This window comes from Scomber japonicus, chromosome 2 (assembly GCF_027409825.1).
Source record: "Scomber japonicus isolate fScoJap1 chromosome 2, fScoJap1.pri, whole genome shotgun sequence".
NCBI classification, from domain to species: domain Eukaryota; kingdom Metazoa; phylum Chordata; class Actinopteri; order Scombriformes; family Scombridae; genus Scomber; species Scomber japonicus.
The window spans coordinates 17,633,071-17,658,620 of NC_070579.1; the positions used below are offsets into that span (position 1 = coordinate 17,633,071).

A 25,550-nucleotide genomic window follows, 5' to 3' on the forward strand; every position below is an offset into this window, starting at 1 on the left:
ATGAGATTATTTGTTTGACTTTTTTAAGCCTATGATATTGGGATTTTATAAACAGTTAATTGGAGGTTGCGTGGAGGGCAAAGGAAGAATTGCAGAATCATATTTTTGGAGCAGTTAATTGGAAATATATGATGGTCCTGGCTTTGATTCTTCCCCTGCGCTCTGTCTGTACCCGCTGATGTCACAGGGATGAGAACAAGGCTTTGTTTTTTTCCTCAGCAGACACTTGATGCAGGATGATGAAACCCACAAAGATATCTAGCAAGAATGTGTTTGTTAATCTGATGAGCTCGCCTTGTGTTCCCTGTTTCTTTTGATCATCGGACTGCTTGGTTGGTGATGGAAGGCACTTATTTTCCTCATGGGATGTAAACATTAAATAAATTAGATATACTGTCCTGTTATAATGGCACATAGTTGATGAGAGTCTTTATGTTTGCGATAGTTTTAACAAGATAGGCTGACAGGGAAGTAGAGCTGAATCTAAAAATATAAAGGTCACGCTGAATGGATTATGTGGCATCAATGGAGCCACCGTCCAACTCAGCAGGAGCCCTTAAATCCACTAGCAGCCATAACCCTCGGCTCAGGGGCCAGGTGACGCTTTTCATGTCCTCCAATGGAGAGACATCACAGAGGCATCCTCCACTTTGAGCTGCCCGTCATCAAACAATGCATCAAAACATCAAATCAATCCACCCCCACTGTACCCCTATCTTTTATGATGAAAGATGCCTGAATGTAAGTGACCACTGCACCCCCGCATTTCCAATCTACATTTTCCATGCTCCCATCACAAACGACGGCGACACCTCTACTTCAACAACGAAGCAACAAAACAGTCGGTCAGTGTGTGACATTAGTTTAAAACCTTTAACAGTCCATATATTGGAATACTAGAAGTACCTGTGCAACTCCAGGCTATCCTCTGCTGCTCGCCAACAGCAAAGATGCACAAACAGGATTGAACACAAGATTGAACACAACATGTTGCATTAATACAGAACTACTAAATTGTACAGCCTAAAACTACAAATTATTTACCTCATCTATTAAGTGGATGATTATTTTCTCAGGTAATTGTTTTCTCTATAATACATCAGAAAGTAGTGAAAAATGCCCGTAACAATTTGCTAAAGCCAATATGAAAAAGAAAAGCAGCAAATCTTAAAAACTGGAGCCAGTAAATGTTCCATCATGAAAACAGCTGCTGATTAATACCTACCAATTAATCATTATAGCTCTATCATACTGTGTTCCAATAAGCTAAAGTTCGAGCACATGGATGATTATTCAGTCTTAACAATGCTTTCGTATTAGATGAATGAGATTAAAACACATGAGCAGTCCACCATCAATAAATGCAGCTGTATTAAGAGCTGTATTATGACCACAGTGCATGCATTGTATGGTTATCATTCAGATTTGTGGTATCAGGTGCATGAGTGTGCCCTACGATGTTGCTATAACCATATGCCCCGGGCCTAAGGAGTCCCTTTTGTGCTCCAGAAATTCACCATTACCATTTCTTTAGAGGTATCAAGGGATAAGGAGACTATGTCCGTGGCCATGTTGTACATGGTCATTGTTTTGTATGTATTAAAGCCCACAAAACCCTGACACAAAGCTAATTGACGGGGCGGAGTTTTCACGTGACTGTTCAGATCCTTAGAGAGGTTCTTGAAGTGTTCCCTGCTTCTGTGGGGATGGAGAAAAGCCATTTGTTTGGAGGGGATCCGATTTGAATAGCTTTGTGCTTTTCATTCAGATCTTAGCAGGGGCGTGTGCGCCTGGTTAGAAAGAAACCCTAAAATGTGTGGTTTGATTAATGACTAATTCCAGGCTGAAAGGAGTTGTTGGTAGTCTTTACCAGTTAATCCCTTAAAACGTGGAATCACACCCAAACAGTGGGTTGCTGATATTGTTGTATGGTCCATAATGTGAATGAGCCTAAAGGTTTGCAATGTGATCCACAACCATGAATGCTTCTTAGCCCCCCGGTGTGATCCTCCTGTCATTATAACCTGTACCAAAGCAGTCATGAGATTTATTATAAAACCGCTTCTTCAAGGTGATTGTCATACTGTGCACATTGATCATTTTTTTGAAGGGAAAAAAGAGGCATTATGTGTGAATCTTCTAGGAGGTGAAAAGTGCATTGATCATGTGACTACAGGGTCAAAAGTTCAGATCAAGGCCAGGATACAGGTGTCATGACACCTGAGGCTACATGGCTTCTGGTGACCTGCAGTTTTCAAAACATTACATAACCAACACACTTAATCTGTTTATAAAAAAAAAAAAAAAAAAAAAAAAGATTTAAATGTATTTGTTTTTGTAATATAAATCATCAATGGCGCCGGCTCACTAAACTAATCATTCTTTTTATTCTTTCTATTCGTACATGTTCTGTGGGTGGGTATGCATCTGTCTGAGTGAAATACAGAAGGAAAACTAGGTCAATACTCTACAGCTCAGGCAGAAGCAGCTCTCATTCAAATCACCTCCCCATCCACATTTTCCTGGTGTGTGCCATTGAAAACGTTCCTCACAAACACAGCAGCGCCGCTCCAGCTTGCTCACCGTCTGCCTTCGCCCAGCCCTCGTTGGCTAGCTCGCAGTGCTAATATTTACCCCTTCCGTTCCATAGACGTAATGTGTAAATGTTGCACTCGAGCTAGCTGGAGCTTAGTGAGAGGAGCACTGTCTCTAGCTCTCGTCTCCACAGGTAGAGACACACAAAGACCCCCACCAGACTCTATTTTCCCCCTCAACGCTGAGCTCCCAAATCCAAACTGACAGCCATTCATGCCCAGAATACCTGGGCAAAAAGCTGAGAGGGGGGGGGGGGCACTATCTAGGTGTAGCAGGCAAATCCGCTCTTGTTCGACAGATCTATAAAGCTTCTGCATAAGGCAACTCATCAGCACTTTCCCCCCCGTTCTGCGTCGCATTTTTTCTCCCTCTTTCTCTCGGTCTTCAGTATTGTGCAGCAGCTAAGGTTTTAGTGCACTAGCCGCACAAAGTTAGCTTGTGCTGCGATTTTATTTGTGTACATCTCTCAGGGCCTTGGAGTGTTGTTGTTGAATGTGGATGTTGGCACCAACGTGCAGCCTGGCATGAATGTAGCTACTCAGCAGACCAGAGCTGGCTTCTAATGATAAATCATGCAGTGTGTTAATGCAGCAGCGGGGTGGCTATAAATAGTGCTGGAGAGGGATGCCGATTGATTCAGGAAGAAAAATAAAGCGTGCTCCAAACATTTTCTGCTTGTGGTCAGCTTTAAAGGCTGAGTTCAAACATAGGGCCCCTGAGATTAAAACATACAGCTGGTCAGGTAGATGAACCTATGATGCAGCTAAAAGCTTTATGACTCAGTATTTTATACAGTTTGACAAACTGACAGTGTCCAGATATACCAGGTGGACGTGCTGGTCTCTGTTGTGCTACTGGTGTTAATATATAACACAATTCTGCAAGACTGCCGTCTTCGAAGGCATTGTACGGATTTTCATTCAGTATGTCTCACTCGGTCAAGTGATGGCGCTGCAGCGAGCAGCCATGTTCTTTGTGGGGGTATAGATGCCTAGTGGGTCCTCAAGTGTATGTGCGGTCTGTCTTTGTGTATGTGTGTGCGTGTGCGCTCGCAGGCCTGCTGACAGTGGCACTTCAGCAGAATGTTTGCCCTTTCCTCAGTCCTTTGATGTGACCAGGTCCTGCTGTGATAATGAGCCCTGTGCCCCGCCGCAAGGTGAACATCCTGCAGTTTGCCCAGGGCTCTGCCAGAGCAGCGCCCCATCCCCCAACATATATACACACACACACACACACACACACACACACACACACACACACACACACACACACACACACACACACACACTCCGCAAACACAAGAGTGGAAGAGTCGACCTCACTTGATCAACTTCCAGATTTCAATCCCACAATCCTCAACAGTGCACGTATATATGGTACAGTACATATCACACCAGGACTGAAATCAGTGTCACAATAATGATAAGAATATCTTTCAGTTACTGGCATACATCACAATTAGGGCAATTATTCTCATTATTAATCAATGTACCAATTTTTTTAAAGTTACGGATCAGTGTTTTGGTCTATAAAAGTTAGTATATATGCGAATGTTAAATTTGAAAATAATGCAGAAAAGAGAAAAAGAAAATTCTCAAATTTAGGAATGTTTGTGTAATTTTGCTCGCCTTAAACGTATAATCAATTATCAAAATAGTTTAGATTCATTTTCTGTTGATGGACTGAATGTATGTAAAATTGCATAGAAATGATGAATGCATATAACTGATGTGTTGCATCAGAGAAATCTCTTCACACATACTAACAAAAACCATAATTACTGATTTTGCAAGTCTTTTATTTACAAATTGCCAAGACATAATTTTGTACATATCGCAATGGTGATATACAAAAATGTTTAATTATTTCCTAACAAATTCAAAACCTTATGACCTTTTGCACAACCTTTTAATAATCTCAACTCCATAAAGCCTGTTGTCATAGTGCTTTAACTATGCCTAACTTACTGTGGCTTACCAAGGAAGGAAAAATAGCAACTGCATCATTAGTAATGTTCTGTTGCTCTTGCTTTACTTATTTTAATAGCTCCGCGACATATAGAAATTAAGAGTTGAACACTTTAAAAAGCGGATAAAGTCTTTTCATCTGGGGCAGGCACATTTCACACAAATTATCGTCTTTGCACGTTCAGAATGTCAGCATGAGAGCTAGCGTGATTGGTTTGCTCGGAGCACACGCTCTTCATGCCAGCTGAAGGATGATGGGTAATCCACCTCGTCCTATTCCGTTCTGCTGGTGGTGGTGGTGGGAAAGAAGACACTCGGCTGTTAATAGCTCCTTTGTGTTCATATGTAGCATGTATGTGTTAAATTCATTAAGCGCGTGGTTATTGCAGTCTCTGATCCCTTCGCCATGTACCATGACTGTATTTTATGTCTATGTTCCTTTTTTTTTTTATTTGTATGTGGATTCCGTGTTTGTACACTGGCATGTGTCGGTCATGTGTGTTGATGTGAAGTGTCTGACGTATGGTTTGTGCGTCTATGTGGGTGTAACGGTGGTATTTAGAGGACAGCGTGACAAGTTCCCTCGCATGATAAATTTACACCGCAATTTAGCCACCGAAACCATAACATTGAATAAGTGGTACATGCCTATTTTTGCTCTGCAAGTCTCTGCTTCAAGCTTGTGACGTCCCACATCCCTTTGTGTTTTTCCCATTTTTACCAACTGGCCTCAGTCTTTAGTGTCACTGCTTTGCTTCAACCGTTGGACTCAGACTCAGCGCGCAGGATTTATGATTAAAATGAAAGGAGGAGGGAGAAGAAGAGATTGGAGGCTTCACAGATGTAAATTTCTCTCCAGGGCAGGCTTTTCCTGTTATTCGTAGCCTCCTCCACTCCTGTCCCTGTGGTTGGCTTCGCTTGTTCGTCTCATTACCCCGGGCGCGTGGCGCTCCTTCGCTTGCTGGCGGCCCGGCTTTCTTCTCCATTAATTGGGTTTCGTTACATTAAGCCCCCTGGCCAGAGGGCCACCCTGCCAATAAAACATTCCATTTTTAGCACTCTACTCGAAGCTGGTGGGGTTCAACCCGCTCTGCAAATGGTAATTGGTTATTTATTTAAGCTTCCTCAGGTTGGTCTCCACTGGTTTTGGTAAAGAGGGGAGGGGAGGAGGGAGATGCAGTCCCTTTCTTTCCTGTGCTGTAAAGCTACTATGGAAGACTGTTTGCTCACTTTTGTTGGGGAAAGGTCAGACAACTTGCACACAAACACACCTGAGAATGAACACCTGGTCTGAGGTTGGCTCTATGCGATTTCAGTGCTGGGCACACCCTCCCTTCAATCGCCAACTTTGAGGCTTTCCATCTGTAATCTTGTCCTCTTTATGGACACAATGTCAGTGGAAACAGTAGCCAAAGACTATATTTAAACAATCAGAGGAGGGTGTGTGCTTTCTGCCAGTCATTCACAGCTGCTTTAAATGATTTCCTCAGGTAGGAATTGTGTCATTTTATTGGAGCTTTACAGCAAAAATGTGATGATACAGTTTCTCTTTTTTCTTCTGTTAATATCCCAGGCCTTAGTTTCTTGGTGCATCCCCTTCCTCCAGAGTGCAGAAAATCCCGTGAGTAGGTGAGGTTGGGTTTTGGAGGAGAAGAGGTGAGAAGGGCTTCTTAGTGAAAAGATTTAGCAGCATGGGAACCCACAGCCACTGCTAGAGCTGCCATCTCCCCAGCTGTTTGTGAAACACCTCACATGGTTTCTACACACTTGATTGTAGCTGCAGGCGCGAAGAGTCCTCATTGCATATAAATTACAGTAGTGGGAAGTGATTATTATAAAATTCCCGCTTTCCCTTTTTTCCACTCCACTCTGCAGAAGTGGTATAATTGAGTGGAGTACAAAAGCCGTGCTGTGAGGGGAGAGAGGGAGAGAGATGCTAAAAAGGCACTATAGCAGGAATAGTTGTTCCATATACCACATAGACATGCTTAACAACACACACACACACACGCGCTTATGCTCAGCAACCATTGCAGGATGTTGGTGGAATCTGACAGAAAACAAGCTCAGACACTGGTGTGCCGTCAAGAAATCCTCCCTCAGAAAAAAAACAAAAAAAACCCAAAAAGAAACAAAAGCGAAACGTTCATTTCCCTTCCCCACCCCCAATTTGATACTGCACGCCAAGTCACTGGCTCCCCGTGCTGAAACACACTGGAGTGTCTCCTCCATGGAGGGCTCCATGCCAGCTCCAGTTCCGCACAATGAATTTCTCTTAAAACCACATCTGAGGGGTTCTTTAAAAAGGCCGGCCAAGCCTGGATATGAAATTCCAAATGGAACGGTTTTCTTTTCAATCCTCGCTGCCTCTCCTCTTTCGCTCTCCCTGAAAAAATATGAATAGAAAGATCCTAAGCCTATTATTTTTCCTATACAATAAAAGGGACCTCCAATATGGCCGCCCTCCATCGCGACATTGCTGCCTCTGTTGCTGCTGAGGTTGTTTTGTAGAATGAGGATGGCAATGAGAAGGGGATCAGATTGCTGCGGCGTGTCATGACCCTCACGGTTGTGGTCAGTTGAGTGTCTCCAACTACTTCCTCCAGGAAATTGGTAAAAGGGTGTCGTGCCTTTTGTGTGTGTGTGTGAAGCTGCCAAGAGCGGCAAAGTGGGGGCAGCAAGCCAACAAGTCTCCACCTGGAAAAATTAAAATGTAGACTCCGTGATATCTCTTAGCACGTAATGACCATAACTTTTAAAGAGAAACAGTCAAAACATGTGAGGATATTGTTTCACCTCGATGTAGTTTTCTTAGTGAGATATTTAAAATGGTGAGAAAACACAATTCAGGACTCCTCTTTTCTTCTTAAAGCAAACCATGGTTAGTGAGGGCATGCAGCTTGTGTAAATGTGCGCCTAAATATCCATAAATTCTGTATTGGTCACAGAGGCCGGGTAGGTTTTTGCCTGGTGGATTTTGCCACAATGGAGGCAGTTTATTAAGAAGTTGAGAAAAACAGGATTTGACAGCTGTAACTGCGAAAAGCACAAAAGAGGGCTTCTCTTCTGTGGCAGAAGCCTCTAGTTTTCATAGGTCCCAAAAAGTCAATCACCTTTTTTTTCCCCCCCGTTTTGCTGTATCTTAGTACACATATGTGTGAACAAGAATGAGAGACTAACTTTTGTCACCACTCACTTTTTTCCCCCTCCTCTCTCTGCCACAAGTTGGAGAAGACTTCTAGCTAAAATGATAATCCTGCAGGTTCTTATCTCATTCCCACAGGATAACAAATGGGAGTGGAGAGGCGTAAAATAATATGGGCGAGAATGCTATCATTTAGCCCCTGGTGTAGGCATGTCCCAACCTCCTCGGTCCTGGTGAGCCCTCCTTAAGGGTAAGCGACCCAACTAATAAGCCATCCCCTCTGGAGGATGAGGTCTGACACTCCCACACTAACAGATTATCCCGTCACCTTTGACACTTGCCGACCCGGGTCAAAGAACCTCTCTCACCTGGGCTAGTGTTAAAATCCTCTCGCACTGTGGGCTAATTAGTTAGAAGGCAGGATTTGTCTTGTTTTTCACTGAAACGGGACAATGTGGAGTTTTTAGATGATGGCATATGAGGCTTATATCAACTGGGGGGAGAAATTGGCCCTGGGAGATGAGATTCTCCGCCTGATAATGAGTCTGATGTGGATGATGCTTCATGTGGTCGAGGAAATTTTCCTACACACACACACACTGCACACATACTGCACTTTGTGTTCCCGGCTAGGACATTCCCAGAAGGTGGGGAAAGTGAGGGGGGGGGGGGGGGGGTCTTAAGTTGAGTGTGGTGCCAGTCTGTGATAGGTTCGGGGAAATGCAGACATTCCAGTCACCCCTGTGTCCAACGGGTTGTGTGTGTGTGTGTGTGTGGTGGGAGTGGGTGAGGAGGTGCAGCAATCACCACTTAACACCACAGGAATGTCACCTTGGCACACACACGTCAACAAAGCGAGAGCTAATAAAGAACGTTCCCTTGATTATATCGTCTCTTCTGTGTTTTATGCTCTCACTAAATTTAGATGAGTATCTTCAACAACATTATTAATCAGGCGACTGTTCCCGTGAGAGCATCTGATTACGATTTCACAAAACTCTTTGATTCAGAGCTTGTGGGAGCCGCTCGGTGCAAGACGTGTCTCACCCAACATTGCACTGATGTCTCTCCGATTAGCCATATATCCTGTGGAGGTGATATTTTGACTCCAGCTCAGCTCTGGGCTCAGATTGTGAATAGTAGATTTAGCATGGCTAAGCATTACCATGTGTTCATTGCTGCTGAAGCATGTAAGCGCTGTTGGCTGGGGGTTGGGGCCAGAGTTTTTTGGGCCTGGCTCAGTCTATTTTAGTTGTCAGGAGGCAGGTCTCTTGAGTCAGCCGGGGATGGGGGGCCTGTGGCCAGGCCACTGTTGACGTGATTACCCCTGCATTAAGTACCGCTGCAGACATCTGTCTCACTCGCGCTCTCTCTCTCTCTCTCTCCATAGCCAGCCCCCCTTCTCCTCCTCCTCCATCCCTCATCTCTCCTTCCCCCGGCTCTTGCTCTGTAATGAACTCCCCTTATTCACCAGCTAATGACTGCCTTTGATCTCCCGCCTAAGACCTCTACTCTGACTCTACCCTGCGAGTCTCTCTTTTCTCTCCCTTCTCTTTGCTCTATCGCTCGCTCGCTCGCTCCTATTCGCTCCTGCTCTGTTTGTGTCTTTCTCTCTTTTGCTGTCTCAAACATGCTCATGCGTCTCTTTGACTTGTTTTTCCTCCTTTCTTCCGGGAATAAGGTTTTCAATCCTGCTGATCTAGACATAACAACGTTTTTAAGGTGCTGGGCTCAGGCTAATAGAAGAAGAAATGTTCTTTTGTTACTTTTTTTTCTTCTTGACTCTACTTTGTAAGCTTCACCCACAACCGACCACATGTACAGCATATGTCATACCAGTCCCCTGATCATGTGACAGAGTGAGAGACATATTTCACACGGAATAATGCAACTGAAGCTCATGCATAATGTCATCACTCTCTCATATTGTTTTTAAAATCTCCCTGTCTATTTTTTTCTCTGCAGTCCAACAAAGTTCCCGTGGTGCAGCCGTCCCATGCAGTCCACCCACTCACTCCACTGATCACGTACAGTGACGAGCACTTCGCTCCAGGATCCCATTCTGGCCATCACCCCCAAGATGCCAACAACAAACAAGGTAGTGTGGAGTTCATGTGTGGCTGTCTTTGCTTGATCTCTAACAGCTTTTACACCAGGTGTGTGGCAGCGCAGTAAAATAGAAACAATACTAAGTGATATTTTATCATGGTAATATTCTCACAAATATAGAAAGATGTGGGTTTTCAGGTTTTTTATGCCATTATTACTAATGTTACTTGTTACAAACCGTGACATTTCCCTCTAATAGACCTTAGTGAAGGATCAATGTTCTTGCTCTTTGGCTTAACAGAATCAAAATAGTGAAAATATTTCCATATTTGGCAACAGGACCTTTTTGAATTGTAACAAAAAACATACATTTTGTTCTGGGATGTAGTTTTTGCATCATTACCACCTCCGTTATACTTTAATATAATTGCCAGAAATCAATGACACTGCTGCGTTGAAAAGTAATGTTACATTCATGTCATAATGTGCACGGCAGGGCTTTAATGGAGACCTGTTAAATTTTACAGTCACAGATTATGTCAATATGAATTGTTGAATGTTATTAGACCTGGCATTGAAAAGGTATAACATAGCCTAAAGAAACAGTGTTTAACTGGATTCTTTCAGCCCTCGCTTTACGCTTTGCACATTCTAAAATAAAAGTGTGATTTTATTGAAGATATTTCAATAATGCTGAGCGTTAAACTCGGTAAAAGCTACCACGGTAAACACAGTATCACAAACCAAAATGTGTCACAGCGAAGTCATCTTTCCTCTCTGTGCTCTAAACATGAACTCATTTGAAGGAGCCTGTGGGACGGCGCGCTGTGCTCTGCCCTCTCCCTCTGCACTCTTTGCCTCTCTCCGAAACAACATCAAGCTCCGTCTCTGACAGCTGCAGAGGAGCTCTTCAGCACTTTGGACGAGCTCCTCAGCCCCGCACAGCTGGAGACTTTGGCAGCTCCTCGCAAATACGAAAAGACGTGGGCCCTCCATAGTTTTGTCCCACACCTTTCTCTCTTCTCCTTGGCTTTCTTCTCCTGCGGCTGCCAGTTGAAAAGCAGGAGAGAGGGATCAGACAGGATGTAGGCGATGATGAAGATGATGATGATGATGATGATGATGATGAGGCTGGGAGGTTCTGAGGGACTGGCTAAAAATAACAATGTAGAAAAACTGAGAACAAGAGCACACAGCGTAGTGAGATGAAGGGGAAGTGAGACGTGTAAAGAAACTGTGCTCCACATATGTCAGAGGAATCATGCATCAGACACATTTTGTTGAATACTTTTCTAATGAAAGCAGGAAAGAACTGTGTTGACACGGAATTGAGCAATTAATACACCCTGCATGCATACGATTTCAGCAATTTGTTGTCATGTAGAACGATTTATGAAGTAATGTGCTCTATTTTACTGTTCATGTTGGTCTTGCTGTTGGTGTAGAAGATCCACTAAGTTTTTGACAAACACTGAAGAACAGAAAGCGCCCCTGGAGGTCTTTTTCTTGCTGTATTTGATCTTTGCACTCACAGCCCAACTGAAATCCATGTCCAAGCGATCCAGTTGCAGAATTAGCTGCAAATGATTTCCCTAGGCATATTCATGTGTGTGTGTATACCAGTAGAGCTAAGCTGAAGATGCTTAAAATGAAATCTCTCTTATTCTCTTTCGTGCTGTCCCTCTCTCTCTCTCTCTCTCTCTCTCTCTCTCTCTCTCGCTCTCTCTCTCTCTCTCGCTCTCTCGCTCTCTCTCTCCCTCGTATCGACCAAATGCTGCTCTGCCTTCCTTAGTGGGCTCAGACTTTGATCTGCTCGTTAATTATGAAAAACAATCATGGATTTTCTCATTATGAGCTCTAATATGCACAGGGCCACAATGCGGGATGGAAGGTCGAGCATGGGGCCTTTTGAATATTTTACATTTAAACCTTTTATTTTGCTTTGTTTAAAAAAAAAAAAAAATCGGAGTTTTTACGTTATAAGAAATATAACGTAAAAACTCCAATTTGAATAAAGATCATTTCCAGGTTTTACAATAAGAATCATGTTGGTGTTGCTTGTTTTGAGAGCAAATGCAAGTGAGTAGCGTTTTTGGGTGTCAATGGGGGGGACGTGTGACTTCGGGGGGGAGTGAGTAATTAGCCACCTTAGGGGTGTGAGTGACAAGGTTAACACACTGGGGCTCCCCCCCCTCCTCGCTCGCTGACTCCCCCTTTTGCCTCCTTCCCTTCTGCCCTCAGGAAGGCCCTAAGGAGTGTGAGGTGGTGGATTAGTGGGCAGGGGGTAGTGCTATGCTCGCTATGAATCCAGCGTTGCAACACTGGCTTTGCAGATATAAGCCCCCTGCGCGTCCTGCCTCTCCGAGGAGGGAGGCCCCTTCAGACCACAGCCTGGAGAGAGAAAGAGGAAGAGAAAAGATAGAGGCAGGGAGAAAAGGCTGGCTCCAGCAGGGATTAGAGGATGCTGCTAATCTGAAGGCATTTGCCCTCTTTACTTTGTGTGTGTGTGTGTGTGTGTGTGTGTGAGTGAGTGTGAGTGTGTGAGAAAGCACACGTTTAGGCACATTCCACTTGTCCATGTATGAACAGTATTTCCTGACATTGTGATTTCTGTCCTCTTTTACTCCACTTGAATTCCAATAGATATTAGAGACAATAAAACACGAGTCATTGCAGATTTTGTGAAATTTTACTCACCCCATTCTCGCTAAGTCCTCTTTATAAAAGGGACCCCTCGACCTTGAAACCCAGAAGGAACAAGTGAGCTGGAGATGGAGGAGCTTAGCATTGAAGATCCACCGACAGTTAGTCCAAGTCAATCCCGTGTCTACAGGGAGAGCTGCAGCCTCTGCCACAAAGAGGGAAGCCTCAATTAACCAGCTTAAAGGCACTGAAACACACTGGAAAGGACTTTAGCGGAGCAGGGAAAATATGATCCTTTTCTACTGGTTGATAATATGAGGTCAAGTGGCATGTTAGAGCCCTGTGCACTATCCTTGACTTGGAGTAAGAAAGAGTAATAGGTTTTTAAAACGCTTCTTCTTAACCAACCACAGATCACCGTCTCCTGGAGTTTGCTCAGTTGCTGTGGAACGAAAGTCTAGACAAATCTAGTAAGTGTTTGCAGTTTCTGAAGTCAAGAGTAAACTTTCAGTAATTTTTTCTCAGTACAGACTTTCACACTATACCTCAGCACTGAACAGATCAGATGCCAGTGCTGTTTCTTTCCCAAAAATTCAAATATATATATATATATATATATATATGGGGTGTCCACAAAGTCTCTTTATCATTTTTTAAAAATTCATTACAAAAGCAATTGATGAGATATGATAATCAGATTTGTTCTATGTGTGTATTGCATTTGTGTATGGAACAAAGTTACAGGACATCAACGACCTGAAGCAAAAGATCACTGATGCCATTGCCACCATTGATGAGGCTATGCTACAGCAAACATGGCAAGAAATCGAGTACAGTCTTGATATGCTTCGTGCAACTAATGGTGCCCATATAGAGGTGTATTAAATGATTACATTACATACCACATATTTGTCTATTCATTTGCTTTTGTAATACATTTGTTAAATTGTAACGAGACTTTATGGACACCCTGTATATATATATGCAGCATATATTATATTATATATATATTTATGTAAGGTAACAGGAGGATAGGGAATGATGAGTTCTATGAGGACATCAATGAAGAGACACACAATAACTGATACCTGATCACATCATCCTTATGCAGCTTTTCGGTTCGGTGCATCTTCAGTTTACTCAGGCTGAGAACAGTTTGAACATTTTGGAGACTCGTGTCAATAATGATACCCGAGTTCCTGCAACAGAATGCTTTATTTAAAAAAAAAACAACCTAAACACAAAACAGACATTTCCCCCTAAACTTTTTTTGTTTATTTAAAAAAAGCCAAACATTTCAAACGCAGCATTGTTTAATGTCATCTGAACATAAGCAGCATACAAGAACGTTGTACAACTGACACTTTCAGGAAATATTTAGTCATAGATCATGTAAAGAAAACCTTTTGGAATATGATACTCAAGGCTGACAGGCACAGTAATCTAAAAGTATTGAGGTTCGTTAGCCAACCGTGTTTTTTCCAACATATCTGCAGCCTGTGGATCTAACATTTTTGTTCCGTTGTTGTTTATTAAGGAATGCCGAGGCATCACCCCGGACCAGACATGACCAACTTCTACTCCCTGTCTCCTGGAGGAGTGGGACAGATCACGCCACCGCTGGGATGGTGAGTCACTAAGCAGACAAAAGCAAAAACATGAACTGTTTATTCATGTAAACAAGGTGCAATTACTGCCCTGTCTCTTCACATCAGATGTACACTGACACTGCACTAGCTTTGTGTGCTGAACAGAGGAATGCTGGCTTGCAGCAGCAGCAGCCGACACAGGGAGGTCTGCCTCTGGCTGTTCCTGCTGTGCTGCTGTGGCTTCAGCCACACCACTCCTCTGTGTGCCCAGCACATGTCAAACACATCACAGCATACGTGCCCTTGCATAATCATAAGGCTGCTTTACCCCCATCAAAGCTTTCTGGAAGCACTTCTCTCTCTCTGAGGTTCACTTCATGGTTGTGAAACATTTTTTCAGTGTCTTTTTCTACTTTTCTTTCTGCCTTTTTTCTTTGCATCCTTGCCACTTGCATTTCCTGTGCTTTTTTTTCTTTCCTCAGCATACCTTATCCTTTTTGTTAATTCTTAACTATCACTTTCCCTGTCAGTGTGATGTTTGTAAAGACAGGGCTTCAGGCATACACTGAGTGAAGCCAGATGTAAGCTGCAGGATCAGTCTCCTCCTGCCCCCCCTCTCAGAACCCCTTAAATTTAAGTAGCTACTATATATTATCCCATTTTTGATTTAGGTACCTTTCCCAAACTGTATATCAGCAACTTTCCTGCTTTTCTACTCAGTGATGGTTTGCACCCTGCAACAAGTCCCTGGGACTGAAGAAGCAGAGAATTTTCAGGATTGAACATGAATCTTTTCAGCAACACGTTGATTGAAATGCTAAACCACAGCATGTTGAAGCCAGTGTTGAAACCAATTGAACAAACTGACGAAAGTGGCAACCAAAGATGCAGACAGCATGGACCCATTAATGGACTGATGACAAGACACAAGCTCTGTTTATTATTTCAGAGGTGGAGTTACAGAAGAGACGATGACCGGAATTCAAAAACAAGTCTAAAGATCTCCTCTCAATTAGCAGAACTGAAAGAAACCCTAATTGAAACAGTATTTTTAAAAATACTTAACAACCACAAAAAGTTTTTCCGTCACCCTATGTTCATTTTTTTCTTTAGTTAGAAAACCAACACAACAAACTTATCGGTCACCACAATTTCTTAGATCTTTTAATACACAGTGGCAGAGTGTGTGGGAAAAAAACATTTAATCCCCACAGTATCATATAAGCAATCAACATTTTAAAGGACCAGTATGTAAGATTTAGTGGCATGTAGCAGTGAGGTTGCAGATTGAAACCATCTGACACCTCTCTTACAAGCATGTAGGAGGAATCAACAGTGACTGCGAAACTTGCAAAGAAAATGTGAAGGTCCCTCTCTGGATCCAGTGTTTGGTTGGTTTGTTTTTTAGCTACTTTAGAAACATGGCAGTCCAACATGGCAGACTCTGTGGAAGAGAATCTGCTTCCTATATAGATAGATATAAAGGGCCTCATTCAAAAACACAACAATTCGTATTTTCATGGGAGTATATATATTATAACATGAATATTATATTTAGTTTCTGCCAAGTCTGTTCCACTCAATGCCACTAAATTTTACACACTGGACCTTTTAAATTTTTACTGGTTTGTGGTGATATTCATGTGGTCTTGTTTTCTGAATGCAGCATAATATTGAAAGGAAGAGATCAATGAAGTCAGTGCTTACAGATGTGTGTGAATATAAAAAAAATAAACAATCCAGAGCTAAAAGAACGGGAACACATGCCATATTCAATGACGATATCACTGGCATCATCACTTTCTTGACTGTTGTATTAGGAAAATTTCTCTTTTTAAATATTAACTGGTTAACATCCAACATCGAGCAAATATGGATGGATTTGTTTCTGTATGCTGTTGCAAGCATCTTATTATTATTTTTCCCCTCTCTGAGCGAGCTTTAACATACTGCTGACGTCCTTCATCCTCCTAATCAAAGTATACGTTGTCTGCTGCTGTTTCAGGTTCTCACACCACATGGTGCCAGGACCCCCAGGTCCTCACGCCACAGGAATCCCCCACCCAGCCATCGTCAACCCCCAGGTCAAACACGAGCCTCTGCATGAAACAGACATCATGCACATGTGAGTCCCGCAAACACAAAAATACCCTTCTCAAACACTCTCTCACACTTTTTATTTTTCATTTTTTAAATCTTAAGCCTCTGTTCTTCCCCTCACTTCTCCATGTGTAGTATTCTGAGACAACATACTTCCAGGTATTTGTGCGCTCCTCCACTACAGTAGGCCATTGCTGAACAAACCCTCTGTCAGAGCCTTGTTCTCATTCCCTTGATGTGAGCAGATAAGCAGCGAGGGCCGTGCTCTACTGATAACAGGCCTATGCTTCATTTGGCCTCAGGGATCACAACACACTTAGCCAGCAACAGATACAGGTCCTAGATTAGTGCTCAGATGAACTGAATTCACATCCCCAATGTGTGCAGTGGGAAGTGCTGTGAGCGCCCTGAAGTGGTTATCACTGATATTTCCATTATTCACGGCCATCCTCGTACCAAGACTGTATTAGTATCAAAAAGGTTATTAGAAAGTAAGTTGAGAGTGGGAGCAGACAGTCTTTTCAGTGTGTGAGTTTGAGCATTTGGTTTTAAGCGATTGCCAATGTGCTGTGGACAAGAAGGTTTGGTTGCCATTACTGGTGAAGTAATCTCTCCGCTTGATGGGCTGCGACTGTACAACTGCACATGATTAAAGAGGCAGGGGCCCGTGGCGTGGCAACCCCTCTCACGCTGCCTCACCATTGGCTGAGAGCAACCAGACCCTCACTGCTTTTGTCGCCATCTCTGCACCGCAATTTCCCTCCTCTCTGGCTTTTATCCTTTCATTCGTCAACCATTTGAGATTCAACTATTCTGTTTCTTCTTCTTCTTCTTCATCACCTTCGCCTGTGTTGTTGTTATTTTTTCGTTCCTACAGGAAACCCCAGCACGAACAGAGAAAGGAGCAGGAGCCCAAAAGACCGCACATCAAGAAGCCGCTTAACGCCTTCATGCTCTACATGAAAGAGATGCGTGCGAATGTGGTCGCTGAGTGCACGCTGAAGGAGAGCGCTGCCATCAATCAGATCCTGGGACGAAGGGTAGGTCACATAGTCGGCGTACCCTGATACACCGGTCTCCTTCTCAGTGTATCTCATCTTTGTTGATTGAGTAAAATCACCAAGAGATCACAGTCCAAACTCTGGATCTTAATGGGCTTCGTGCACAGCCTTTCCATGCCCAATTAGTTTAAAAAGTACAAAGATTCCTCTCTCTATTAACATGCAGTCTTTTATGAACTAGTTGTGATTATTGTCATAATGATTGCCCCAGCCAATTACTTCCCTCTCAGCGCCACAGATACAGAATGCCTATCTAACTGACATTTAATCAAATTGGCTTTAATAAAATATGCCTGGATAATGGCATGGTTGGAAATGACAAAATTTGTTCCTTTTGAGGATTGGGAAAAGAGTGGAACCACAGAGCCATGTTAAAAGCCTTAACGAATAGGCCTGGCGGTTGAGGCAGCCAGCCACAGCAAAGCCTAGTTTGTGGCCTGCATAGGGTAATTGCTCGCTGACATAGTTTGAATAAAAAGCGCTGCTAAATTGGAACCAGTGTTTTGATATGAAATCAAAGTTTTTTTCCTTCTCTTTTACTCCTTCTCGCTGACTCTTGTGGATGTTAATCTCTTCATCATGTTTCCCCCTTCTTCTTTGTCTCTCTTTTATCCCCCCCCCCCCTTTTTTTTCTACACCAAACGTTTGGAAGTTGAAAAGGATTTTTTTTTCTTTCTTTTTTTTTTTTTTTAACCAAAACACCAGCACACTTTTCTATGCAGGGAACATGCAAGTGCATGCCAGTAATTGACTGTATGCTATTTTTTCCCCTTAATCTCCTTTTGTACTGAAACAGTGGCATGCTTTATCTCGGGAAGAGCAAGCTAAGTATTATGAGTTAGCCCGCAAGGAACGGCAGCTCCACATGCAGCTCTACCCAGGCTGGTCCGCTCGAGACAATTATGTAAGTATCAACAGAACAGATTTGCAGAGGTGCGCGTGCGTGTGTGTGTGTGTGTTTGTGTGTGTGTGTGTGTGTCTATGTCGGTTTATGTTGTTGTTTATGTCACCGTTGCATGACTTCTTCTTTAAATGGCACACAATGACACGCACACTAATTCAGACCAGTCCGCTCCACACTAATGGGGTCCATTTGTGGACCCTTTGTCTCAGCCTAATGTGTAATTCATAACACTGTGATTCACGGTTACATTACCATCCACACTAAAATGGATTGTAGAATCATGGACATTATTATTGCCACAGTGAGTGAAAATTGCCTGGTAATGGTTATGCTAGTCTTTGATGTTCCATATCAGCGTGCAGCTTTGGATGTAAAAAGCACAACTGTTACACTGAGTTGAGGAGGCTGCATCGTGCATACAGCATTCAGCAGCAGCAACAGCAACCTTTGCTCCTATAGCGGCCCATTTTTGTTTGTGAATGTGGGAGGTTCAGCTGGATTTAAGATGCAGTCTGTTTTTCTGGTGTGTATCACAGCGCGTGTGTGTGTGTGTGTGTGTGCGTGCATGCGTGTTCGTGTATGTGGCTGGAAGTTGTCAAATCTGTCCCTGAGAATGTGGTGTGTATGAATTTGTGAGAGAGAGAGCACCAGCCTTTATTAAAAGTGTGGCTCCGGCACTCACATTCACTCCACCACCAAAGTGCTTTGTGGTGTTTATCTGCCTCCCCTTGGACACCGACAGCATCCCTCCTCCTTCTGCCTCCACTGCTCCACTGCCAAAATGCCTCGCTGAAGGGGAGACAGTTTCACAGCTCTGCTCCCACTGAAGCACAGAGTAGTTAAAGATACACAACATCAGCTAGTGACAGTTAGCCCAGCTCCCATTTAATTTCCAGCTTTGTTAGTACAAACATTTGACGGGTAGGAAGGGGGAAAAAAAAAAAAGTAGAGGAACTGCTTTCTGCTTGGCATACCAAAAAGATAAAGGGAAATGATATGTATAACGCAAAACATTTCTCACAAGAAAATTTTGTGTCTCTGTGCGCTGCTCTGTGACCCCTCCCACAAACAAAATCTTTAGCTGCATACAGGCAGCACATCATGCCCGGAAACACCAAAATAGGTAACACACTGGCATGGAGAGCGTGTAGCATTCATATTTTTTGCTGTGTACCCCCTCTCTCATCCGTTCTCTCACCCACTCTCACTTAGTCTCTTCTTCCCTGTCTGCCGCAGCAGTAGAAGGCAGATTAGCTCATGAATAAGTGGATTAGCAGACTTTGCAGCAGGAAACCAAAGTGCTGCTCATATTTGACTAGAACGACTCTACGCTGCTATCTGTATCTATAGTCTCCCCCCTGGGGATTTAGCATAAGCTATAAATCCTTACACACTCCCACCACCTCGCTGGGAAAAAAAAGTGGCGCTCTTCACAGTTGTTGAGCTAGACTAGCCTAATTACACTGAGGACTTTTAATTGCACTTCATGTTAATGTTTGTCACTAGAAGGACTTCAAAGCTAGTGGCGGTGAGGAAATCTGACACAGACTGGTCACAACAGCAGGACAAGCTGCTTCTATGCATTTGGGGATGATCATAAGTCCAAAAATGATAGAAACAGAGATACTTGAAAGCACTTTGAGAGTAGGAACAGCACACTTAACATCACATCAGGCTGTAGAGAAGTCCGTCCCTCTCAGCGTTGCAGTTTGCGGTGGACTCCGGAGTCCGGGGGATGCTGGTTAGATGCCCAGCAGGGGATGAGTGAACATGGCAGTCAGCAGCAGGATATCAGAGTGGTCTAGTGAGCGTGAGTGCTGGAGCCACACTTTATGTGTTCCTCTGTATATTTTTTAGGGAAAGAAGAAGAAGCGGAAGAGGGAGAAGATGCAGGAAACGGCCACAGGTAAGCGCCAGCCCTTCCGGGTTCTCTCTTTTTTTGTTTATTGATTTTTATTTTGTGTGTCGCATCTTCAGGCTGTGAGTTGAGCCATCTTTCCATAGAATACACATCATCTTGACTTTTACAGTATATTGCTGCATTTCTACTGACACTCTGCGAAGCTGTAAAAAAAACTAATCTTCCAGCAGACAGGAACAAACATCTATAAAACTGACATCAACTAGAGGCAGACACTAACCAAACCTACTATCCCCTACTATCCCCATTCAGCCTTCAGTAGACTGGCTTGCTTATGCCTTTGCAGACAATATATTCAGAGTCATTCATTTAGTATTCCTAGAGTCTTTCCTTGTATACATCCCTCCATCTGTTTGTCTCTTGCCTCTCCCTCATCCCTGTCTTCACATATTACACCTACTTTGGGATTAGTCTGTCCATTCTATACAACTACTTACAGAGTCTGGGCTTTGCACTATTTGTTTGCCTGCTGCACTACAGTATGTCTTTCTGCTGACCTTGTTTAGCTGCGCTTTTGAGCCTCCTCTCAGCACTGCAACTCTAATCCATTGAGAATTACATCTTAAGTAAAAATGTCAGTATTTGGGTCTGTACACTGTGTAGGCCAAATGGACAGCTAAGATCTATGCTGTCCAGACAAAAAAAATTTTTTTTTTAAAAAGATGCAATTTTCTGCAGGTACAGGCCAGAGAATGAAAACGGCGTACATCTGAGAAAATGGTAAGACAAACCCCTCTATCCACTCCCTGTCTGGTCCAGTTCAATATATGTCAAGTCTTTTTAAACTGCTAAACACTGACTTCAGAGTATGTACTCACAGACTAATCCTAAAAAGGTCCACCCTAACCTCGCCATAGTCATTGTGTCAGTGGTGTTAAGGCCTGAAGAGGGATTGTGCTTTGTGTGGGGAGTTTGCTCAATGGCCTCGGCACAATGAGCATTGGATTTTCTATGTGTGTGTGTGTGTGTGTGTGTGTGTGTGTGTGTGTGTGTGTGTGTGTGTGTGTGTGTGTGTGTGTGTATGTTGAGCTGGTCAATTGTGTGCGCACTGGTGGATAAAAGGTCAGATGTTGTGTCAGCACTTTATGGCTTATTTTTTCTAGCATCAAGTGTTAGAAAAATGTCCAAATAAAAAGGGGGTTTGAAAATTATACCTCATCCACTCTGTGTTTTCTAAACATGGGCTAAACAATACATCTGAAAACAGTTTTCCTTGCCTAGAATTTTTTTTTTTTCACCGCTAGTGGAGACTGAGACGTCAGCTCAGCCCCATATGGACTACATGTGTTATGTCTCTCTGCATCTTTGTGAAGCAGAGCAGGATTCAGCAGCTTGTTTGGCAGGAACTTAATGAGATGCTATACCTTTAATAAGATTTCATGGTATCTGGGGTTTCAGGGTGTCTATAATGCCTCCATAACAAAGGCACTCCATAGTCGTTTTTTTTTCACATGTGAAAGATATGTTGAGATATATTGATTCAGATGACATGTCAAACCTTCACTGAACTGTCACCTGTCTCTTTTTTTTTGTTGTTGTTGAAAGAAGGATTAACGTTCCCAATATGTGGCATAGGCAACTCTATTTCCCTTCTTTCAGTCTTTTTCACTCTCTCTGGATCTTTTTCCGTCCATCTCTGTCCTTCCTTCTCCCTCCCGGAGAGAGCCTGGTAGCATCCTGTTATTCCGCTGCCTTTCTGCAGCAGAAAAAGCCGGGCAGATGTGACAAATCTGGTCTTAAGTCGAAATCACCCCAACCAGACAAAGGTTTTCCACTTGATCGATTCCTGACCCAGTGGCTCTCTCTGAACCCAAAAAATTGGGCTGCTTTTCATTCTTTTTATTTTTTTTCCAGCCGGTTTTCAAAGCGCGGAGAGCGAGCGCTAAAAAGCACTTTATCTCTGATCCAATAATTAGCAGCGCCTAGCCGCAGCGGGATGGACACCCTTGCTGATTCTCAGTGACAGCCTTAAACTAATATGCATAATACCAAGGATACTGCCACAACTCCCCAAGCCCTCAATTTATGCAGATCCCAAAGAGCTGGATTGAGGTTAGCTTGGTTTAGACGCCAAAAAAACATCTTTAAATGAACTCGTTTGTCTATTTCTTTTCATCTGCCCTACCCTCTACCCCATCTGTCGCTCCCCTGTTTGAAAAATCTGAAAGGAAATTTGTTAATGAGTTAATTTTCGGAGACACAATCTTGAACACCTTTCTGTGCGATAGTTAAAACACACTGCTTTTTTTTTTTTTCTCTCCATGAAGAATATGCAGCATACCAACATGAAACAGTCTAGGTAGATTTTATGAAGGGAAACATTTTTATATTAACATATTTTTTATATTAACATATTTTATGGCTTCAGCTGAGTTTTTTTCTGCCTGTGAGGCAAACCAGGAGTCATTGAGCAATGTTTTATGGCTTGACGTTGGTTCTCTTTGTTATCTTTAGCATGTCAAACACTGGGCCCGCCACACAGCTGGCTCTCACCACAGTGGAACAGCACTCTGAGAAGTCATTACTCTGACATTGTGAAATTAGGGTCTCTTCCCCCTTGTCACTCCATTTTTTCCCAGCTCTTTTTCTCACATTGACTCAGACTGTAAACGTTCAGTATTTATCTTCTTGCTCTCGCTTCCCTCCACCATTTCTGTGAACCCGTCTTTTATTTTTGTTCCTCTCTTCATTGCTTCCTCTCGTTAGCCTTTTGTCTGACGAAGCCCGCTGACTCACAACCTTCGAGATAGTTATCTGGCCGAGACACATACATGCCCGCTAGGCTTTCTCTCGTTTCAGCCGCTGCACTTTTTTTTTCATGGGGGTGGGGGGTGGGGGGGATACTCCTAACAAAGGTGGCATTTTAATCCTCCTAGCAAAGGGCCATGGAGTTGCAACCACTTGCAAACCATCATAAAACTGCCTGTGAGCCATCTTTCTCCAACTTTTATGAAGGTGCTCTTTTGTTGACATGGAAAATGGATGGGTTTACAATTCAAGAGCTTGTATTTTTATTCAGTTTCTGTTTGCCATTTTTTATAATGGTAGTTAACTGTTATTGAGGCATGCGTTGCGGGTCTCGTCGTGGGTCATCTCTAACCACGTATCCTGGTCCAGAGACATGAAAGCCAGTCTTGTTCAAGCAGCAGCAGCTTTGGTGGCTCGTCTCTCCTCCTCTCTCTGTCTCATTCGTGGCCCGGCTCTTATCTCTCTGATGTGTGTAGCCAGAAGTCAGCTGTCAAAAGACTTTGATGAGCGAAGAGGGAGAGAGAAAGAGAGAGAGAGTGAGAGTGAGAGTGTGAGTGTGTGTGTGTGTGTGTGTGTGTGTGTGTGTGTGTGTGTGTGTGTGTGTGTGCGTGTGTGGTAAGAAAAGGGCCAGAAGAAAATCCTTCATTCTTGAGAGTTCTGAGTTTACCCAATCTCGCTCAACTGTCACTCATCCTTCAGTCTCCACCTCTCATTTCTTTTCCTTTTCTCTCTTTATTTGTTGCCTCTCTCTCTCTCTCTCTCTCTCTCTCTCTCTCTCTCTCTCTCTCTCTCTCTCTCTCTCTATCTCTATCTCTATCTCTCTATCTATCTATCTATCTCTCTCTCTGTCTGTCTCTTCTTCTCTTTCACACACACATACACACACAAACATACAGGCCTGTGCAGTCAGCCACACACTCCGGCTGCAATTAGGCAAGATTCAGTGTCTGCCTCCATTTCCCGAGTCGTTTCAATTTGGCACCGAGCCTCTAGGCCACTGCAGCACAGCCCAGTGCGTCCACACCCCGCCTTATTAGTGACCTGGGATAATTGGGGAAGGGATCCAGATCGCTAAACTGACTCTGGGTCTCGCTCTGAGCAGCGCACGGGAGATGAGAGGATGTTTTTAAAACTGTGAGGGAAAATTTGTTTGGGGTGGGAAGTTGGGGGGGGGGGGGGAGATTTGGGCTTAAACCAGAGCGACGCCCCGGCTAATGTTTCTGTGGGTAGGAAATAGAATCGGAAATGTTCACCCCCAGAGTCCTCCTGTTCTCCCACTCCTCTGACCTCCACAAAGCCTACTCTGTGAAGAAAAATGACCCTCTCAGCACTTAGTGTTCGGACTTCCAGAGGGTGGCAGTATGTCAAACTCAATTTAAGTATAGCGATGTGGTTTGAGCTTAGGTGCAGCAATCTTTCACACTGAAGGTAGACTGATCCTGGAGGGGAAACCCTTTTTGACACTTTTAAGAAAAAAAGGAAAAAAAAAAAAAAAACGTTAAGAGGGGGTATAACCCTGTTACAGGTCTGTGTTTACATGTGAGGAAAATGCAGCTATATCGCTCCCATTGTTTAGACTGGGGCTTGAAATTTGTTTTGATTGAGTCACAGGCCTATTGTGCTGTGGTTTGGCCAGCTGCAGTAACAGTATGAGGGTCCAGTCTCTCTGCTGTTTTGTGATGTCTTCTCCACTTCCTCCCTCTCTCTCTCTCCTCCTCTCTCTCTCTCTCCACCTCACCCTCCTCCACCTTCCACATCACCTCTGTGGCTCCTTGAGGCACTGCAGCCCCTTGGAAGAGGCGGAGATATGTGACCTTTTATAAAACGTTCCCCTTGTGAGATGCTTATCTCTGAATGAAAAGCCCCCCAGGTAACAGGGGGGCACAGACAGGAAGAGGACAGCAGGGTCGAAGGAAGCAGTGTTTATTTTTATTTTACTCCGTCTGGCCATTGTTAAAAGAGGCAAAAAAACCTCCACCCCAGCATCTTTTTTCCCCCCAGCCTCTTTCACTAATTTTCTGCCTCTTTCCTCACTCCTCCTTTTCCGGCTCCTCTGCTCTGTCTTGACGGTGAATGTGAGTGGCGGTGGAGGCCTTTGAAGCCAGACCACAGTGGAGGGGAGCAGTCATTGTGCAGGCTCTTTGAATGTGCCGCAACCAGCCCCCCCCCTCCTCCTCCTCCACTCCTCCTCCCCAACCTGCTCAGACTGAGCTGCGCGGGGGCACACGGCCAGACTTCAGCTGCCCGGGCCCCCAGCGATGCCGCCTCAGATGTGGGCAACGCCTCCCACTACCCCACCCCGCCCCCACCTCCCATCCCCTCATATACTCCCCTAGTCTCACCCACACATGCCTGAGGTTTGGGGTTTGGGTGACTCCCCCCTCCCCTTTCCCCTTTTGACCGCAACCAGACCCCACCCATCCCCTTCTCTCCAATATTGCACACAGACCCTGTCTTCCTCCTTCTTTCTTTTCAATCTTCAGTCTTTAGTTCCTTTCCGACTGTTAGTTTCTGATGAGCCCCCTGTGGAAAAGACCCAACCTCACCTGAGCTTTTTGATTGGAGGTTAAAAAAATTCTCTTTTTTTTAAAAGGGGGGATTTCTTTTATGTTGAACTTCTCAAGGCTGGAGAAAATGCTGACAGTGCAAAACATTTTGTTTCTTTCTTCCAGGTGCCTTTTTTTTATTGGCCTGCTCTTTTTTATTTTCCCTTCGCGTCTTCAAGAGCGGCACTACCACAACTTTTATAGGGAGCAGGCTGCTTTGAAAAGGTGTCACCAAAGCCAGCTGTGCGATCCAGACCAAGGTCACTGCCAAGACACTCCAGC

At 43.8% G+C, this 25,550-nt stretch overlaps 1 protein-coding gene across 1 annotated transcript in view; it reads left to right on the forward strand.

Moving 5' to 3' along the window:
- lef1 (lymphoid enhancer-binding factor 1) overlaps positions 1 to 25,550 on the forward strand; it is a 41,212-nt gene that overhangs the window by 12,377 nt on the left and 3,285 nt on the right. The window contains exons 4-9 of the mRNA XM_053339981.1: positions 9,673 to 9,805; positions 13,937 to 14,027; positions 15,994 to 16,113; positions 16,966 to 17,128; positions 17,946 to 18,053; positions 19,911 to 19,959. Coding sequence (XP_053195956.1) covers positions 9,673 to 9,805; positions 13,937 to 14,027; positions 15,994 to 16,113; positions 16,966 to 17,128; positions 17,946 to 18,053; positions 19,911 to 19,959 — 664 coding nt within the window. The remainder of the gene's footprint in view (positions 1 to 9,672; positions 9,806 to 13,936; positions 14,028 to 15,993; positions 16,114 to 16,965; positions 17,129 to 17,945; positions 18,054 to 19,910; positions 19,960 to 25,550) is intronic.